The sequence below is a fragment of the Chiloscyllium plagiosum genome, unplaced genomic scaffold, assembly GCF_037043375.1.
Source record: "Chiloscyllium plagiosum isolate Xiang-an unplaced genomic scaffold, Cpla_swu_hap1 HiC_scaffold_6, whole genome shotgun sequence".
Lineage (NCBI taxonomy): Eukaryota > Metazoa > Chordata > Chondrichthyes > Orectolobiformes > Hemiscylliidae > Chiloscyllium > Chiloscyllium plagiosum.
The window spans coordinates 132,807,611-132,827,751 of record NW_028270144.1 but is presented as its reverse complement, the minus strand read 5'-3'; the positions used below and the strand labels follow the sequence as shown (position 1 = coordinate 132,827,751).

Sequence of the window (20,141 nt, the reverse complement as noted above, 5' to 3'; positions counted from 1 at the left end):
GAAGGGTTACACCCGAAACATTGACCTCCCCACCTGCTGGTGCTGCCTGGCTTGCTGTGTTCTTCCAGGCTCTTGTATGTCCATCTGGTGGCAGCAAGTAGTTAGTGCAGGTTGTACTGACAAACTATTGCCACTAGATGAAGTTTGGCTAATATCAAAATCCAGGTGAGTGAATTCTTTTACACTTTGAGATTTAGAGTCAGAAAGTCATAGGGACATACAGCACAGAAACAGACCCTTCGGTCTAATTTGTCCATGCCAATCAGATATCCTCACCTAATTTAGTCCCATTTACCAGCAATTGGCCCATATCCCACCAAACCCTTCCTATTCATATACCCATCCAGATGTATTTTAAATGTTGTATTAGTACCAGTCTCCACCAATTCCTCTGGCAGGTCATTCCATACATGTACCACCCACTGTGTGAAAAAGTTGCTAGTTAGAACATAGAACTATATAGCGCAGTACAGGTCACTCAGTCCTCAATGTTATGCCGACCTGTGAAACCAATCTGAAGCCAATCTAACCTGCATGACCACTTAGGTCCATTTTTATATCTTTCCCCTCTCACCCTCAACCTACGCTCTCTAGTTCTGGACTCCTCCACCCCAGGTAAAAGACCTTGTTTACCTATCCTATCCATGGTTAAAAATCACTCAATACCAGGTTATTGTCCAAAAGGTTTATTTGGAAGCACTAACTTTCAGAGCGCTCCTTTTTCATCAGGGGTGGTTGTGGAGCCGAATCATAAGACACAGAACTTATAGAAACAATTACAGTGTCATGCAACTGAAATGATATATTGAACAAACCTAGACTGCTGTTAAGTCTTTCATTTTTTTAGAGTGGCTTGCATGTTTTGGTTCATTAATATGTAAATCCTAGAACTTCTTTTAAGTCACATTCTCGAGATGACTTAAGGCTTTATAAAAAAAAGGGGACATCTCAGCTCAGGCAATGCATTAGAAGTGTGAGGTTAGGGTTTGTCCGTATCCCAATCTTGAGTCAGGCTGTTTCTATTTCCAAAGTGGAATTTACAAAATATTATATGTATTGACTGCTTACATTGACTGCCTGCAGATTGTTTGTTTTTTGAGCAAAATAGAATGCGTCTGCAAATATAATTCTGCAAATACAAATTCACCCTATAGATCTATATGTGTGTGCATGTGCATGAGAGAGAGAGTGCGTGTGAGTGCACATGAGACAGTGTGTGTTTGCGTGTGTGCATGCCTGGTAGTGTGTGTGTGGTTTGTATGTGTGTGTGTGTGTATATGAGAGAGGGTCTGCGTGAGTGTGAGAGTATGTAAGAGTGTGTGTGTATGTGTACTTGCTTGAGTGTGAGAGAGTGTGCATAATGCAGTGTGGTCTCCTGTAATGTGACATGAACCCAAGGTCCCGGTTGAGGCCATCCTCATGGGTACTGAACTTGGCTATCAGCCTCTGCTCGGCCACTCTGTGTTGTTGCCTGTCCAGAAGTCCACCTTGGAGGAAGATCCGAGGCCGCCTGTCCGTGACTGATGAAGTGTTCCCTGAGTTGGAGGGAACAGCTCTGACTGGCATTTGTTGCGCAGTGTCCATTCATTTTTTGTTGCTGCGAATAATGGTCTGTTTAAGGTTTGCCGATTGTTTAAAAGTGAGAAATGGAGGGTGTCGGCAAGGCCTTGATGAGGCGGTCATCCTCATTGATAATGTGTTGCAGTCTGAGAAGAACATGGTGTAGTTTTTCTGCTCCTGGGAAGTGCTGGACAATGAAGGGTACCCTATTAGTTGCAGCCCGTATCTCTCTCCTGTGGAGGCCATTACAGTTTCTCGCTGTGGCACATCAGAACTGGTGATTGATGAGTTGAGCATCGTGGCTGAAAATGTGTTGCTGGAAAAGCGTAGCAGGTCAGGCAGTATCCAAGGAACAGGAGAATCGATGTTTCGGGCATAAGCCCTTCCTCATTCCTGAAGAAGGTCTTATGCCCAAAACGTCGATTCTCCTGTTCCTTGGATGCTGCCTGACCTGCTGCGCTTTTCCAGCAACACATTTTCAGCTCTGATCTCCAGCCTTCACTTTCTCCTCAAAGAGTTGAGCATCGTAGCTTGTTCTTATGAGGGTATCCTTGAGCACCTTCAAGTGTCCGTCATATTAGATTAGATTACTTACAGTGTGGAAACAGGCCCTTCGGCCCAACAAGTCCACACCGCCCCGCCGAAGCGCAACCCACCCATACCCCTACATTTACCCCTTACTTAACACTACGGGCAATTTAGCATGGCCAATTCACCTGACCTGCACATCTTTGGACTGTGGGAGGAAACCGGAGCACCCGGAGGAAACCCACGCAGACACGGGGAGAATGTGCAAACTCCACACAGTCAGTCGCCTGAGTCGGGAATTGAACCCAGGTCTCTGGCGCTGTGAGGCAGCAGTGCTAACCACTGTGCCACCGTGCCGCCCACTTTCTCATCCGAACAGATCCTGTGTATGCGTAGGGCTTGTCCGTAGGGCAAGCTATTTTAATATATATTTGCATTTGCAGAATTATATTTGCAGAGACATTCTATTTTGCTCAGAAAATGCAGATTCTGCAAGATGAGGGAACTAAACTTGTAATATCTACAAGTTTGCAGATGACACAAAGCTGGGTGGGAGGGTGAGTTGTGAGGAGGATTCAGAATACTTCAGTGAGATTTGGGCAAGCTGAGTGAGCAAATGAAGTATAAAATGGATAAGCATGAGGTTATTCACTTTGGGAGCAAAATCCAGAAAGCAGATTATTATCTGTCTGACTGTAAAGTGAGAGACTGGAATGTGTAATGAGATCTGAATATCCTTCTACACACCAATCACTGAAAGTAGGCATGTAGGTTGGAGGTTCTCATAGAAACCTATAATATTATAACACGACTGGATAGGGTAGATTCAGGCTGATGACCAGGGAGTCCAGAACCAGGGGTCACAACGTAAGATATAGAGTGGACTATTTAGGACTGAGATGAGGCGAAATATCTTCACCCAGATAATGGTGAGTCTGTAGAATTTGCTACCATAGAAAGTTATTGAGGTCAAAATGTTATATGATTTCAAGAAGGATATAGCATTTGGGGCTAGAGGAATCAAAGATTATGTGGCAAAGCAGCAATAGTCTACTGAGTTGGATAATCAACCATGATCATGATAAATGGTACAGCAGTCTTGAAGAGTCAAATGGCCTGTTCCTGTTTCCTGTATTTAAGATCAGCCATGATCTCACTGAATGGTGGGACAGGTTGGAGGGACAGAAGGACCTGTTCCTGTTTCCTGTATTTAAGATCAGCCATGATCTCACTGAATGGTGGGACAGGTTGGAGGGACAGAATGGCCTACTCCAGTAAGCACGTTTGCTGAATGGTGCAATTTCTAGAGAGATATCATTTGAGAAGGGATTGTAAAGGTGTTGAATATTTCCATTTAAAGAATTATTATAAGAAAGGTTTCACTGTTAGTTTTGGTGTCAATGTAGCTGACAACCCTTTCCCTGAAGAGGAGGAAGGAACCATGAACACTGTTACAGGGGAATCACTGAGCAACAGGATTGCGGCTGACATACTGACTGGAGAGATTCCTGTGGAAGAAGAAGAGATTGACTGGGTCCCTGAGTCGGTAACAGAGAAACCACCCAACAACATATGGGTCTATCCCATCACCACCGAGAAACTGGATCACATTGTGCTGACCGCAGCAAGCAATGGTAAGGGGCTTTAGTTCGGTTTTCAATCTCAGTCGTCTCCACCTGCACATACTCAGAGACAGGAGGGATATGACACAGCTATTATTGTCTCATTATAAAGTTTCGTCAATGACCTTCCCTCCATCATAAGGTCAGGAGTGGGGATGTTTACCAATGATTGATGAACATTCAACATCATTTGTGACTCCTCAGATACCAAAGCAGTCCATGCTAAATGCAACTGTGTCTGGACAGTATCCAGGTTTAGGCTGATAAGTGCCAGTAACATTCATGCCACACACATACCAGGCAATGACCATCTCCAATAACAGACAAACTAACCACCTCCCCTTGGCATTCAATGGTGTTACCAGCATTGAACTCCCTCACTATTGACAACTGGGGTTTACAGTTGAACAGAATTTGAACTAGACTAGACACATAAACACATTGGCTACAAGACCAAGTCAGAAGCTAGGAATAATGTGACAAGTAACTTATCTCCTGACTCCCTGAAGCCTGTCCATCATCTCCAAGGCAAGTGTCAGGAGTCCAAGCCACTCACCATCCTGGGTTGGAAATATATCACTGTTCCATTAGTATCACTGGGTCAAAATCTTGGAATTCCCTCCCTAAAGGTATTGTGGGTAAGTCAGGGACTGCAGTGGTTAAAGGAGGCAGCTCACCCCCACCTTCTCAAGGGGCAACTAGGGACGGGCAATAAATACTGACCCCAACCATGAACAAATAAAGAAAGAAATGGAGCAGGATTTGGTGGAGACAATGAGGGCTTGACTGAGTTGAGTTTTCTTCTTTATGTGGTAACAAAACGGTGATAAATGTTCACAGTGACAGTGTTTTGAAATATCTTTCAGGGATTGCACTCATGGTAACTAATATTGAGCGAAAGCCTTTCACACTCCTTCTAAAGAAGCTGTTGAAAGTTCAAACCTGGTGGAGTCCTGATCAACCGTGGGAGCTGACCTTTGGGAAGCTGCAGATTGAGGTCAAGCCGACATTCCGCCTGTACCTGAGTACATCATTACCCGTCAGGATCTTCAGTTTAGGTAAATCCCACCTTGATGCACTTTCACACTGTGGGAGAGTAAAACCCAGCCCCTCAGGGAGTAAATCCACCTCAACACAACTCCTCATGGTATAAATTCCACTTCTGCACTCAGTGTAGGGGTAAATCCTGACCCAATGCACCTCCTCTCCTGGGGGGTTAAACCCCTCTGATCAAGTGACAGAGATTTATCCATCGTTATGTCTTTTCAAGACCTCCAGTATATTCTTTTCTGTAATGTGGACTGTTTTCAAGACATTACTATTTATTTCCCAGAGTTCCCTAGCCTCCAGGTCTTTCTTCACAGTAAATACTGGTGCGAAATATTTAATATCTCTCCCATCTCCTGGAGTTCCACACATAGACAGCCACATCAATCTTTAAGGGGCCCTATTATCTCCTTAATTGCTTTTTTGCTGTTAATGTACTTGTAGAATCTCTTTGGATTATCCTTAATCTTATCTGACAAACCTATTTCATGTCCCCTTTTTGCCCTTCTGATTTCGCTGTTGAATATACTCCTACTGCCCTATACCGCCCCCCCCCCCCGGCTTCACTTGATCCCACGTGTCAATATGCCTCCTTCTTATTCTTGATCAGAAGCTCAATATCTTTGTTCATCTATGTATTAGAGAGATTGTAGAATGGTCTCAGGATGTCAGATATCAATGATGGAGGCCATTCAACCTCTCATCTTGCAAGAGCTGTCTTTCCATTCCCAACCCAAACTTTTCATCCTGTCTTTCGCAAATCATTACCTCCAGGTCCATTCTAGGACCAGAGGAACAAAAATAGGCCATTCAGCCCCTCAAGCCTGTTCCGCTGTTCAATGAGATCAAGGCTGATCTGTGATCTAACTCCAATATCCCTTAATACCTTATTTTAACAAAACAAAATAGAACATAGAACAATACAGCACAGAACAGGCCCTTCGGCCCACAATGTTGTGCCGAACATTTGTCCTAGCTTAAGCACCCATCCATGTACCTATCCAATTGCCGCTTAAAGGTCATCAATGATTCTGACTCTACCACTCCCACAGGCAGCGCATTCCATGCCCCCACCACTCTCTGGGTAAAGAACCCACCCCTGACATCTCCCCTATACCTTCCACCCTTCACCTTAAATTTACATCCCCTTGTAACACTCTGTTGTACCCGGGGGAAAAAGTTTCTGACTGTCTCAGAGTTAATTTATCAACTGATCCAGCACCGACTGTGGTTTGTGGAAGAGAATTCCAAAACTTTCCCACCCTTTGTGTGTTGAGGTTCCTTTTGTTTATTCCTGGGTTTCCTGTGACCAGCATCATTTCGGGGCCACATAAGAATCCACTGTGTTGTGTTGTGTATTCTGTTAAAATCTCTCCCCTCTGGTTCCCAACCTGCATTCCAGAGGGAAACACTTCCTCCCTTTACTCCCTCAATGAACCCTGTGTGCTGCCCATTGCAGGAGACTCTTCTGAACCATCTCCAGTTTATAGAGTTTATGCAGAATGATCCTCTGGTAGGACTTCAACAGGATAAAGGACTGAAACTGACAGATTAATTTCCTTTCTCCTAATCTCACCAGAATTTGATCGAAATTTCCTGAAGCAGGTTAGAGTGTTGTCCTTTACCATCAGCAAATCAGGACTGCAGGAACTCTTCCTGAAGGAGGTGCTGTACTTTGATAGAGACAGGCCGACCAATGTGGAACATACCCAGCAGATGGACACAATGTACCTTCAACACCAGCTGCAAGTAACACAGGTATGAAGGCAAGAGAAAGAGATTGATTGCAGCAACATGGTCCAGCCATCTCTCTGCATGGAGCACTCCAACTCTCAAGTCAGACACTCATGCAGTCAACACAAATAGAAATACATCCATTCACGATCCAGGCTGACATTCCCAGTGCACCACTGAGACAGTGTTGCCCTACTGAGGGTCAGTATTGAGGGTCAGTACTGAGAGAGTGCTGCACTGTCAGAGAGTCAATGCTGAGACAGCGCCGCACTGTCAGAGGGACAGTACTGAGGGAGTGCTGCACTGTCAGTACTGAGGGAGTGCTGCACTGTCAGAGGGTCAGCGCTGAGGGAGTGCTGCACTGTGAGAGGGTCAGTGCTGAGGGAGTGCTGCACTGTCAGAGGGTCAGTGCTGAGGGAGTGCTGCAGTGTCGGAGGGTCAGTGCTGAGGGAGTGCCGCACTGTCAGAGGGTCAGCACTGAGGGAGTGGGCACTGTCAGAGGGTCAGTGCTGAGGGAGTGCTGCACTGTTAGAGGGTCAGTGCTGAGGGAGTGCTGCAGTGTCGGAGGGTCAGTGCTGAGGGAGTGCCGCACTGTCAGAGGATCAATGCTGAGGGAAGAGCCGCACTGTCAGAGGGTCAGTGCTGAGGGAGTGCCACACTGTCAGAGGGTCAGTGCTGAGGGAGTGCCGCACTGTCAGAGGGTCAGTGCTGAGGGAGTGCTGCAGTATCAGAGGGTCAGTGCTGAGGGAGTGCAGCACTGTCAGAGGGTCAGTGCTGAGGGAGTGCCGCACTGTCAGAGGGTCAGTGCTGAGGGAGTGCTGCACTGTCGGAGGGTCAGTGCTGAGGGAGTGCCGCACTGTCGGAGGGTCAGTGCTAAGGGAGTGCCGCACTGTCAGAGGGTCAGTACTGAGGGAGTGCCGCACTGTCAGAGGGTCAGTGCTGAGGGAGTGCTGCACTGTCGGAGGGTCAGTGCTGAGGGAGTGCCGCACTGTCGGAGGGTCAGTGCTGAGGGAGTGCCGCACTGTCAGAGGGTCAGTACTGAGGGAGTGCCGCACTGTCAGAGGGTCAGTGCTGAGGGAGTGCTGCACTGTCAGAGGGTCAGTGCTGAGGGAGTGCCGCACTGTCAGAGGGTCAGTACTGAGGGAGTGCCGCACTGTCAGAGGGTCAGTGCTGAGGGAGTGCCGCACTGTCAGAGGGTCAGTGCTGAGGGAGTGTCGCACTGTCAGAGGGTCAGTGCTGAGGGAGTGCCGCACTGTCAGAGGGTCAGTGCTGAGGGAGTGCCGCACTGTCAGAGGGTCAGTGCTGAGGGAGTGCTGCACTGTCAGAGGGTCAGTGCTGAGGGAGTGCCGCACTGTCGGAGGGTCAGTACTGAGGGAGTGCTGCACTGTCAGAGGGTCAGTGCTGAGGGAGTGCCGCACTGTCAGAGGGTCAGTGCTGAGGTAGTGCCGCACTGTCGGAGGGTCAGTACTGAGGGAGTGCCGCACTGTCAGAGGGTGAGTGCTGAGGGAGTGACGCACTGTCAAAAGGTTAGTGCTGAGGGAGTGCTGCACTGTCGGAGGGTCAGTACTGAGGGAGTGCCGCACTGTCAGAGGGTCAGTGCTGAGGGAGTGCCGCACTGTCGGAGGGTCAGTGCTGAGGGAGTGCCGCACTGTCGGAGGGTCAGTGCTGAGGGAGCACCGCACTGTCAGAGGGTCAGTGCTGAGGGAGTGCTGCACTGTCAGAGGGTCAGTGCTGAGGGAGTGCCGCACTGTCAGAGCGTCAGTGCTGAGGGAGTGCCGCACTGTCAGAGCGTCAGTGCTGAGGGAGTGCCGCACTGTCAGAGGGTCAGTGCTGAGGGAGTGCCGCACTGTCAGAGGGTCAGTGCTGAGGGAGTGCTGCAGTGTCAGAGGGTCAGTGCTGAGGGAGTGCCGCACTGTCAGAGGGTCAGTGCTGAGGGAGTGCCGCACTGTCAGAGGGTCAGTGCTGAGAACCATTCAGCCCATCAAGTCTGCTGTGCCTTGCATGAAATGATTGATAATATGAATTATGGAAGTTAAGAAAACCCTCAAATGTAAGTTAAGAATTTCAGAGTGAATAGCAAATGTTTCTACAGGTATTTAAAAGGATAAAGATGAAGGAACTTATGATTGTATGAGGTGTGGGTTGGCCATGATAAATTGGAGAATTTTACTTAAAGGAATGACATTGAAAAGGCAATTGCAAATATTCAAAGAGCAGATCGGAGAACTGTAAACATTTCATGCAAAAGCAGAATTGGAAAGGAAGCGATACTGTGGCTTTCAAGTGAAATCAGAGAGAGTCAGTCCCTTACAGTCAGAAGCAGAATAATTTATAATGGGAAGCAAATAAATGGCTGACCAAATAAATACATCCTTTGGTTCTGTGTTCACAAAGGAGGACACACACAACATGCTAGAAATGTTGGGAACACAGGGTTTAAAGAGAGGGAGGAAGTGATGGGAATCAGTATTAGGAGGGAAATGGTGTTGGGAGAAATGATGGGATTGAAGGCCGATAAATTCCCAGTTTCGGATAATCTACATCCCAGAGTACTTAAGGCAGTGGCTCCAGAAATGGCAGGTGCATTGGTGGTTGTTCTCTAAGATTCTTTTGACTCTGGAACAATTTTCACAGATTGGAGGGTGGCTCATTTAACCCCACTATTCAAAAAGGGAGGCAGAGAGAAAACAGGGAATTATTGACCAGTCAGTCTGGTGTCAGTACTGAGGAAGATGTTAGAGTCCGTTATAAAAGATTTAATTGCAGAGCACTTGGAAACCAGTAACAGGATTGGACAGATTGAGCATGGATTTACAAAAAGGAAATCATGTTTCACAAACCTTCTGGAATTTTTCAGGGATATAACTAGTAGAGTTAATGAGGGAAGCTAGTGGGTGTGGTTTATATGAACTTTCAGAAAGCTTTTGGGTCTTTTTCAGAATGGTAAGCAGTGACAAGTGGGGTGTCACAGGGATCAGTGCCAGGACCCAGCTATTCACAATATTGAATCATAACATTTTACAGTCCAGAAGGAGGCCATTAGCTCACCATGTCTGTGCTAGCTCCCAAAAGAGTTAGTTAGTCTGACTTTCCAGCCTTTCCCTGTGGCCCTTTAATAATTTTCAAATATGGGACTTCGATGTTGTGGCTATTACGGAGACATGGGTAGAACAGGGACAGGATTGGCTGTTGTAGGTTCCAGGGTTTAAATGTTTTAGTAGGGTCAGAGGTGGGGGTAAAAGAGGGGGAGGTGTGGCATTGCTTGTCAAAGATAGTATTACAGTGGTGGAAAGGACGATGGATGAGGACTTGCCATCTGAGGTAGTTTGGGCTGAGGTTAGGAATAGGAAAGGTGAGGTCACCCTGTTAGGAGTATTTTACAGGCCTCCTAACAGTCCTAGAAACGTAGAAGAAAGGATTGCGAGGATGATTTAAGAGAAGAGTGAAAGTAATAGGGTGGTTGTTATGGGGGACTTTAACTTTCCTGATATTGATTGGGAAAGCTATAGCTCAAGTTCGTTAGATGGGTCAGTGTTTGTCCAATGTGTGCAGGAGGGTTTCCTGACACAATATGTAGATAGGCCAACAAGAGGTGAGGCCATACTGGATTTGGTTCTGGGTAATGAACCAGGCCAGGTGTTAGAATTAGAGGTAGGTGAGCACTTTGGGGACAGTGACCACAATTCGGTGACTTTTACTCTAGTGATGGAGAGGGATAAGTGTGCACTACAGGGCAAGAGTTATAGCTGGGGGCAGGGAAATTATGATGCTGTGAGGCATGACTTAGGATGTGTGGCCTGGAAAAGTAAGCTTCAAGGCAAGGGTGTAATTGATATGTGGAGCTTGTTCAAGGAGCAACTATTGAGTGTCCTTGATAAGTATGTACCCGTCAGGCAGGGAGGAAAGGGTCGTGTGAGGGAGCCGTGGTTTAATAAGGAATTGGAATCCCTTGTTAAATGGAAGAGGGCGGCCTATGTAAAGATGAGGCGTGAAGGTTCAATTGGGGCGATTGAGAGTTATAAGGTAGCCAGGAAGGACCTGAAGAGAGAGCTAAGAGCAGCAAGGAGGGGACATGAAAGGTCCTTAGTTGGTAGGATTAGGGAAAACCCTAAGGCTTTCTATAGGTATGTTAGGAATAAAAGAATGACTAGGGTAGGAATAGGTCCAGTCAAGGATAGTAGTGGGAAGTTGCGTGTGGAGGCTGAAGAGATTGGGGAGACACTGAATGAATACTTTTCGTCAGTATTCAATCAGGAACAGGACATTGTTGTCAATGTGAGTACTGAGTCACAATTAAGTAGAATGGATGACTTTGAGGTATGCAGAGAAGAGGTGTTGGAAATTCTGGAAAGGGTGAAAATAGATAAGTCCCCTGGGCCTGATGGCATTTATCCTAGGATTCTCTGGGAAGCAAGGGAGGAGATTGCAGAGCCATTGGCCTTGATTTTTATGTCCTCGTTGTCTACAGAAGTAGTGCCAGAAGATTGGAGGCTAGCAAATGTGGTTCCCTTGTTCAAGAAGGGGAGTAGGGATAACCCTAGTAACTATAGGCCGGTGAGTCTCACTTCTGTTGTGGGCAAAATCTTAGAGAGGATTGTAAGGGATAGGATTTATGAACATCTGGATAGGAATAATGTGATCAAGAATAGTCAGCATGGTTTTGTGAAGGGCAGGTCGTGCCTCACAAACCTTATTGAATTCTTTGAGAAGGTGACTAAGGAGGTGGACGAGGGGAAAGCAGTAGATGTGGTGTATATGGATTTTAGCAAGGCGTTTGATAAGGTTCCCCATGGTAGACTACTGCAAAAAATACGGAGGTATGGCATTGAGGGTGAGTTGGAGGTTTGGATTAGGAGTTGGCTGGCTGGAAGAAGACAGAGGGTAGTTGTTGATGGCAAAGGTTCATCTTGGAGTGCCGTCACTAGCGGTGTTCCGCAAGGATCTGTTTTGGGACCATTGCTGTTTGTCATTTTTATAAATGACCTGGAGGAGGGTTTCGAAGGTTGGGTGAGCAAGTTTGCGGATGATACGAAAGTCGGAGGAGTTGTAGACAGTGAGGAAGGATGTGGCAGGTTACAGCGGGATATAGATAAGCTGCAGAACTGGGCAGAAAGGTGGCAAATGGAGTTCAATGTAGCTAAGTGTGAGGTGATTCACTTTGGTATGAGTAATAAAAAGATGGGGTACTGGGCTAACGGTCGGATACTTGGTAGTATGGATGAGCAGAGGGATCTTGGTGTCTATGTACACAAATCTTTGAAAGTTGCCACCCAGGTAAATAGTGCGGTGAAGAAGGCATATGGCGTACTGGCTTTTATTGGTAGAGGAATTGAGTTCCGGAGTACTGAGATCATGTTGCAGTTGTATAAGACTCTGGTGCGGCCGCATCTGGAGTATTGTGTGCAGTTTTGGTCGCCATACTATAGGAAGGATGTGGAGGCACTGGAACGGCTGCAGAGGAGGTTTACCAGGATGTTGCCTGGTATGGTAGGAAGATCGTATGAGGAAAGGCTGAGGCACTTGGGGCTGTTTTCATTGGAGAAAAGAAGGTTTAGGGGTGACTTGATAGAGGTGTATAAGATGATTAGGGGTTCAGATAGGGTTGACAGTGAGAATCTTCTTCCATGTATGGAGTCAGCTATTACAAGGGGGCATAGCTTTAAATTAAGGGGAGGTAGGTATAGGACAGATGTTAGGGGTAGGTTCTTTACTCAGCGAGTCGTGAGTTCATGGAATGCCCTGCCAGTAGCAGTGGTGGACTCTCCATCATTATGGGCATTTAAGCGGGCATTGGATAGGCATATGGAGGATAGTGGGTTAGTGTAGGTTAGGTAGGCTTGGATCGGCGCAACATCGAGGGCCGAAGGGCCTGTACTGCGCTGTATTCTTCTATGTTCTATGTTCTATGTTCTATGTCTCCAACTGTCTTCTCAAACCTCCTATGGAATCCTCTTCCAACACTCTCCCAGGCAGCACATTCCAAATCCTAACAACTAGTAGAAAGTGAGGATTGCAGATGTTGGAGATCACATTTGAGAAGTGTGGTGCTGGAAAAGCACAGCCGGTCAAGCAGCATCCAGGGAGCAGGAGAATCGACGTTTCAGGCAAGAGCCCTTCATCAGGAATGAGGCTTGTGAACTGAGGGGGCTGAGAGATAAATGGGGGCAATGGGGGTGGTGGGTCAGGTGCAAGACAGCAGAGAGTCCAATAGGTGGATGGAGGTGGGGTGATGGTGATAGGTCAGAAAGGAGGGTGGAGCGGATAGGTGGGAAGGAAGATGGACAAGTAGGACAAGTCATGAGGACTGTGCCAAATTGGAAGGTTGGATCTGGGATAAGGTGGGAGCAGGGGGAATGAGGAAACTAATTAAGTCCACATTGATGCTGCGTGGTTGGAGGGTCCCATGGCAGAAGATGAGGTGTTCTTCCTCCAGCCATCGGGCGGTGAGGGAGTGGTTATGGAGGAGGCACAGGACATGCATGTCCTTGGCAGAGTGGTAGGGGGAGTTGAAGTGTTTGGCCACGGGGAGGTGGGGTTGGTCCTGGAGATGTACTCTGAAGCGGTCTGCGAGAAGGTGCTCAGTCTCCCAGTGTAGAGGAGACCACATCGGGAGTAATGGATACAGTAAATGACATGTATGCAAGTGCAGGTAAATCTCTGATGGATGTGGAAGGCACCTTTGGGACCTTGGATGGAGGTGAGGGGGGAGTTGTGGGCACAGGTCTTGCAATTCCTGCGGGTGCCGGGAGGGTGGGTGGGTTGGTGGGGGGCATAGAGCTGACAAGGGAGTCAAAGAACAAAGAAACTTTACAGCCCAGGAACAGGCCCTTTGGCCCTCCAAGCCTGAGCCGATCCAAATCTACTGTCTAAACCTGTCGCCCAATTCCTAAACATCTGTGGCCCTCTGCTCCCCACCTACTCATGCATCTGTCCAGATGCATCTTAAATGAATCTACCTCTACCACCTCTGCTGGCAACGCGTTCCAGACACCCACCACCCTCTGCGTAAAGTACTTGCCGCATGTATCCCCCTTAAACTTTTCACCTCTCACCTTGAACACATGACCTCATATTATTGGATCCTTCACTCTGGGAAAAAGCTTATCGCTATCTACACTCCATGATTTTGTAAACCTCAATCAGGTCCCCCATCAATCTCCTTTTTTCTAAGGAAAACAAACCTAACCTACTCAACCTCTCTTCATAGCTAGCACCTTCCATACCAGGCAACTTCCTCGTAAATCTTCTCTGCACCCTCTCCAAAGCGTCCACATCCTTTTGGTAATGTGGCGACCAGAACTGTACACAGTATTCTAAATGCAGCCGAACCAATGTCTTGTACAATTTTAACATGATCTGCCAGCTCTTATACTCAGTACGCCGTCCAATGAAGGCAAGCATACCATATGCCTTCTTGACCACTCTATCCACCTGCGCAGCAACCTTCAGAGTACAATGGACCTGTACTCCCAGATCTCTCTGCTCATCAACTTTTCCCAAGGCTCTTCCATTCACTGTATAATTTGCTGTAGAATGAGACTTGCTGAAATGCATCACCTCACATTTGTCTGGATTGAACTCCATCTGCCACTTTTACGCCCAACTCTCCAGTCTGTCTATATCCTCCTGTATTCTCTGACAGTTCCTTATGCTTTCTGCTACTCTACCAATCTTTGTGTCAACTGCAAACTTGCTGATCATACCAACAGTGCCCTCTTCCAGATCATTTATGTATATTACAAACAACAGTGGCCCCAACACAGACCCCTGTGGAACACCACTGGTCACCTTTCTCCATTTTGAGAAACTCCCCTCAATACTACTCTCTGTCTCCTGTTGCTCAACCAGTTCCTTATCCATCTAGCTAGAACACCCTGCACTCCATGTGACTTCACTTTCTCTATTAGTTTGCCACAGGGAACCTTATCAAATGCCTTACTAAAGTCCATGTATTTGACATCAACAGCCCTTCCTTCATTTATCAACTTGGTCATTTCCTCGAAGAACTCTATTAAGTTGGTAAGGCATGATCTCCCCTGCACAAAACCATGTTGCCTATCACTGATAAGCCCATTCTTTTCTCAATGTAAATAGATCCTATCCCTCAGTACCTTCTCCAGCAACTTTCCCACCACCGACGTCAGGCTCACTGGTCTGCAGTTACCCGGAATATCCCTACTACCCTTCTTGTACAGGGGGACAGCATGAGCATCCCTCCAGTCCTCCAGCACCTCACCTGTGTTTAAGGATGCCACAAAGATATCTGTCAGGGCCCCAGCTATTTCCTCTCTCGCCTCCCTTAGCAACCTGGTATAGATCCCGTCCGGTCCTGGGGAATTGTCCACCTTAATAACCTCTAGCCTACCCAACACATCTTCCCTACTAATGTCAACGTGATCCAGACTAAACAAACTTCTATCTCTTATCTCAACATTCATCGTGTTCCTCTCCTCCATGAACACTAATGCAAAGTAATCGTTCAGAATGTCACCCATTCTCTCAGGTTCGACACACAGCCTTCCTTCATCATCCTTTAGTGGACCAATCCTTTCTCTAGTTACCCACTTGCTTCTTATATAAGAACAAAATGCTTTGGGATTCTTCTTAATTCTGCTTGCTAATTTCATGACCCCTTTTAGCCCGTTTGATTCATCGTTTAAGACTGGTCCTACTCTTCCGATATTCCTCCAGGGCCTGTTCTGTTCTTAGCTGCCTAGAACTTATGTACACTTCCCTTTTCCTCTTGGCTAGTTGTACAATTTCTCCTGCCATCCACAGTTCACGAATCTTGCCCTTCCTATCCTTTGCCTTCAATAGGACATGCCTATTCTGCACTGCCGTTAGCTTATCTTTGAAAGCCTCCCACATCTCAAATGTGGACTTCCCTTCAAATAGTTGTGTCCAATCCACATTTCCCAACTCCTGCCTAATTTTAATATAATTTGCCTAGGCCCCGTTTAATACTCTTCCCTTAGGACCACTCTCATCTTTGTCTACGAGTATTCTAAAATTTACAGAATTGTGGTCACTGTTCCCAAAGAAATCCCTCACTGCAACTTCTACCACCTGGCTCGTTCCCCAGTACCAGGTCCAATATGGCCCCTTCCCTCGTCGGACTATTGACATACTGCTCTAGAAAACTTTCCTGGACGCTTCGTACAAATTCTACCCCAACCAGACCTCTGACGCTCAGTGTATCCCAGTCAATTTTGGGAAAATTAAAATCTCCCATTACCATAAGACCATAAGACATAGGAGCGGAAGTAAGGCCATTCGGCCCATCGAGTCCACTCCACCATTCAATCATGGCTGATGGGCATTTCAACTCCACTTACCCGCATTCTCCCCTTAGCCCTTAATTCCTTGTGACATCAAGAATTTATCAATTTCTGCCTTGAAGACATTTAGCGTACCAGCCTCCACTGCACTCTGTGGCAATGAATTCCACAGGCCCACCACTCTCTGGCTGAAGAAATGTCTCCGCATTTCTGTTCTGAATTTACCCCCTCTAATTCTAAGGCTGTGTCCACGGGTCCTAGTCTCCTCGCCTAACGGAAACAATTTCCTAGCGTCCACCCTTTACAAGCCATGTATTATCTTGTAAGTTTCTATTAGATCTCCCCTTAATCTTCTAAACTCCAATGAATACAATCCCAGGATCCTCAGCCGTTCCTCGTATGTTAGACCTACCATTCCAGGGATCATCCGTGTGAATCTCTGCTGGACACACTCCAGTGCCAGTATGTCCTTCCTGAGGTGTGGGGACCAAAACTGGACACAGTACTCCAAATGGGGCCTAACCAGAATTTTATAAAGTCTCAGTAGCACAACAGTGCTTTTATATTCCAACCCCCTTGAGATAATTGACAACATTGCATTCGCTTTCTTAATCACGGACTCAACCTGCATGTTTACCTTGAGAGAATCCTCAACTAGCACTCCCAGATCCCTCTGTACTTTGGCTTTACGAATTTTCTCACCGTTTAGAAAGTAATCCATGCTTCTATTCTTTTTTCCAAAGTGCAAGACCTCGCATTTGCTCACATTGAATTCCATCAACCATTTCCTGGACCACTCCTCCAAACTGTCTAGATCCTTCTGCAGCCTCCCCACTTCCTCAGTACTACCTGCCTGTCCACCTAACTTTGTATCGTTGGCAAACTTCGCTAGAATGCCCCCAGTCCCTTCATCCAGATCATTAATATATAATGTGAACAGCTGCGGCCCCAACACTGAACCCTGCGGGACACCGCTTGTCACCGGCTGCCATTCCGAAAAAGAACCTTTTATCCCAACTCTCTGCCTTCTGTCAGACAGCCAATCCTCTACCCTATTGCCTCTACATCTTTTCATAATCTGTTTACATATTTGTTCTTCTATCTCACGCTCACTGTTGGGAGGCCTGTAATACAGCCCCAACAATTAACTGCACCCTTCTTATTTTTCAGCTCCACCCTTAATGCCTCACTACACAAGCCCTCCACAGTGTCCTCCTTTAGCACAGCCGTGATATCATCCCTGACCAGCAATGCAACTGCTCCCCCCCTTTTACTTCCCTCCCTGTCCTGTCTGAAGCGTCTATATCCTGGAACATTTAGTTGCCAATCATGCCCTTCCTTCAATCAAGTCTCTGTGATTGCAATAACGTCATACTCCCAGGCACTGCCTTACACACTATCCTCCTTGCATTAAAGTAGATGCACTTTAGGCCACCAGTTATTTTGTGTTCATCTGGTCTCTGCCTACTCTTCCCCTTATTAATGCTATCTTCATGATTCTTACAGTCTTCAGTTTCCACCTTGCTATCTACTAGTCTTTTCCTCTGGTTCCCAGCCCCCTGCCACATTTGGGAATTTGAGTCATGGAAGAAATGGTCTTTACGGAAAGCGGATAGGGATGGGGAGGGAAATATATCTCTGGTGGTGGGGTCCATTTGGAGGTGGTGGAAGTGGCAGAATATGATACATTGTATGCAAAGGTTGGTGGGGTGGAAGGTAAGGAGTGGGGGGGCGGGGGGGGAGGGGTTCTGTCCTTGTCGCGGTTGGAGGGGTGGGGTTCAAGGGCAGAGGTGCAGGAAGTCAAGGTGATGCGCTGGAGGGCATCGTCAACCATATGGGAGGGGAAATTTCTATCTTAGAAGAAGGAGGCCATCTAGTGTGCTCTGTGGTGGAACTCATCCTCCTGGGAGCAGATGCAGCAGAGGTGGAGGAATTGGGTATAAGTGATAGCATTTTTACAGGAGGCAGGGTGGGACGAGTTGTAGTCCAGGGAGCTGTGGGAGTCAGTGGGTTAGTAGAAGATGTCCATGCCGAGTTGGTCACTGTTGATGGAGATGGAGGGGTCCAGGAAGGGGAGGGAGGTGTCTGAGATAGTCCAGGTGAACTTAAGGTCGGGATGGAATGCGTTGGTGAAGTTGATAAACTGTTCAACCTCCAAGTGGGCGCATGAGGCGGTGCCGATACAGTCATCAATGTAGGGGAGGAAGTGGCGGGGAGTGGTGCCGGTGTAACTACGGAAGATCGACTGTTCTATGTAGCCAACAAAGAGACAGGCATAGCTGGGGCCCATGCGGGTGCCCATGGTTACCCTTTTCATCTAGAGGAAGTGAAAGTATTCAAAGGAAATATTTTCGAGGGTGAGAACCAGATCAGCCAAACGAGTGAGAGTGTCGGTGGAAGGGGGACACCAGGAGAGGAAGAAACAGAGGACTTGGATGCCCTCATTATGTCAAATAGAGGTGTATAGGGACTGGATGTCCATGGTGAAGATGAGGCATTGGGGGCCAGAGAAACGGAAGACTTGAAGGAGGTGGAGGGCATGGGTGGTGTCTCGAACATGTGTGGAGAAATTGCTGGACTGGGGCAATAGGACAGTATTGAGGTATGTGGAGATGAGTTCAGGAGCAGGCCGAGTCAATGGGTCAGTTGGGGTATTCGGGCTTGTGGATCTTGGGTAGGAGGTAGAAACAGGCGGTGCAGGGTTCCTGAACTATGAGCTTGGAGGCTGTGGGTGGGAGATCCCTGAGGTGATGTGGTTGTGGATAGTCTAGGAGATGTTGGTTTGGTGATGGGAGGTCAGGTCATGGTCAATGGGGCAGTAGGAGGAAGTGTCCGTGAGTTGGCGCCTGGCTTCAGCGTTGTAGAGGTCGGTTGGCCAAACTACCACTGCGCCCCACTTGTCTGCTGGTTTGATGGTGAGATTGGGGTTGGAGCAAAGGGAGTGGAGGGCTGCGTGTCGCAAGGGTGAGAGGTTGGAGTGGATGAGGGGGGTGGACAGATTGAGGTGGGCAGTGTCCCAGTGGCTGTTTGAAATAAAGAGAAATAAAGAAATAAAGTGATGGTGATAGGACAGAACAGAGGTTGGAGCAGATAGGTGGGAAGGAAGATGGACAGGTAGGACAGTTCATGAGGGTAGTGCCAAGTTGGAGGATTGGATCTGGAATAAGATAGGGGGAGGGGAAATGCAGAAAGTGGTGAAATCGACTTTGATTCCGTGTGGTTGAAGGGTCCCAAGACGGAAGATGAGGTGTTCTTCCTCCAGCTGTCAGGTGGCTAGAATTTGGCGATGGAGGAAGCCCAGGACTTGCATGTCCTTGGTGGAGTGGCAGGGGGAGTTGAAGTGTTTGGCCACAGGGGGGTGAGGTTGTTTGGTGCCTGTGTCCCAGGGATGTTCTCTGAAACATTCCACAAGTTGGTGTCCTGTCTCCCCAATGTAAAGGAGACCACATGGAGAGCAACAGACACAGTAGATGACGTGTGGAGGTACAGATAAATCTCTGTTGGACGTGGAAGGATCCTTTGGGGCCTTGGAGGGAGGTGAGGTTGGGGGGGTTTGGGTACAGGTTTTGCACTTTTTGCGGTGGCAGGGGAAGATGCTGGGAGGGGAGAGTGGGTTGTTTGGGGTCGTGGACCAAACAAGGGAGTTGTGGAGGGAATGGTCTCTGAAGAAGGCAGATAGAGGTGGGGAGTGAAATATATCCCTGGTGGTGAGGTCTGTTCTAAATCCTAACAAATCTGAATAAAGATGTTTCTCCTCTTCTCACTCCAAGCTCTCTTGCTGACAATCTTGAAATTAAGATCACTAGTTACTGACATACCAACTTGTGGAAACAGAATAGCCTCCTTTACTCAAAATTGTCCATAATTTTAAAGGTCACCTCTTAATCTTCGAGTCATTGAGGTATGCAACACAGAAACAGGTCCTTCAGCCTAACCCATCCATGCCAACCAAGTGTCCTAAATTGAACTTTACTTGTTTTTAGCCCATATCCCTCTCAATCTTTCTTATTCATATACCTGTCCAAGAGTCTTTTGTAATTGTACCTGCGTCTAACACTTCCTCCGGAAGTTCATTCCTCTGGTATATGTGCCACCCTCTATGTGAAAAAGTTGCCCCACAGTTCTTTTTTTAATCTTTCCCATCTCACCTTAAAATCTTCTCTTCTCCAAGGAGAAGCCCAATCTCTAATCTTTCCTTGAATCTAAAATCCCTCTTTAATGACATCATTCTAATAAATGTCCTGTGCACTGTCTCCAGGTGAAGATAAATGGAAAACCAAAGAATTGGGAAGCCTTTAAAAATGAGTCAATGATAACTAAAAGAGCAATAAGGGGGGAGAGCATGAAATATGAGAGTAAGCTAGCTAATAAT

The 20,141-nt window shown here is 47.2% G+C and overlaps 1 protein-coding gene across 1 annotated transcript in view; it reads left to right on the top strand.

The window, feature by feature from the left end:
* dnhd1 (dynein heavy chain domain 1) overlaps positions 1-20,141 on the top strand; it is a 198,234-nt gene that overhangs the window by 89,753 nt on the left and 88,340 nt on the right. Inside the window, exons 11-13 of the mRNA XM_087988560.1 lie at positions 3,495-3,722; positions 4,577-4,768; positions 6,337-6,515. Coding sequence (XP_087844686.1) covers positions 3,495-3,722; positions 4,577-4,768; positions 6,337-6,515 — 599 coding nt within the window. The remainder of the gene's footprint in view (positions 1-3,494; positions 3,723-4,576; positions 4,769-6,336; positions 6,516-20,141) is intronic.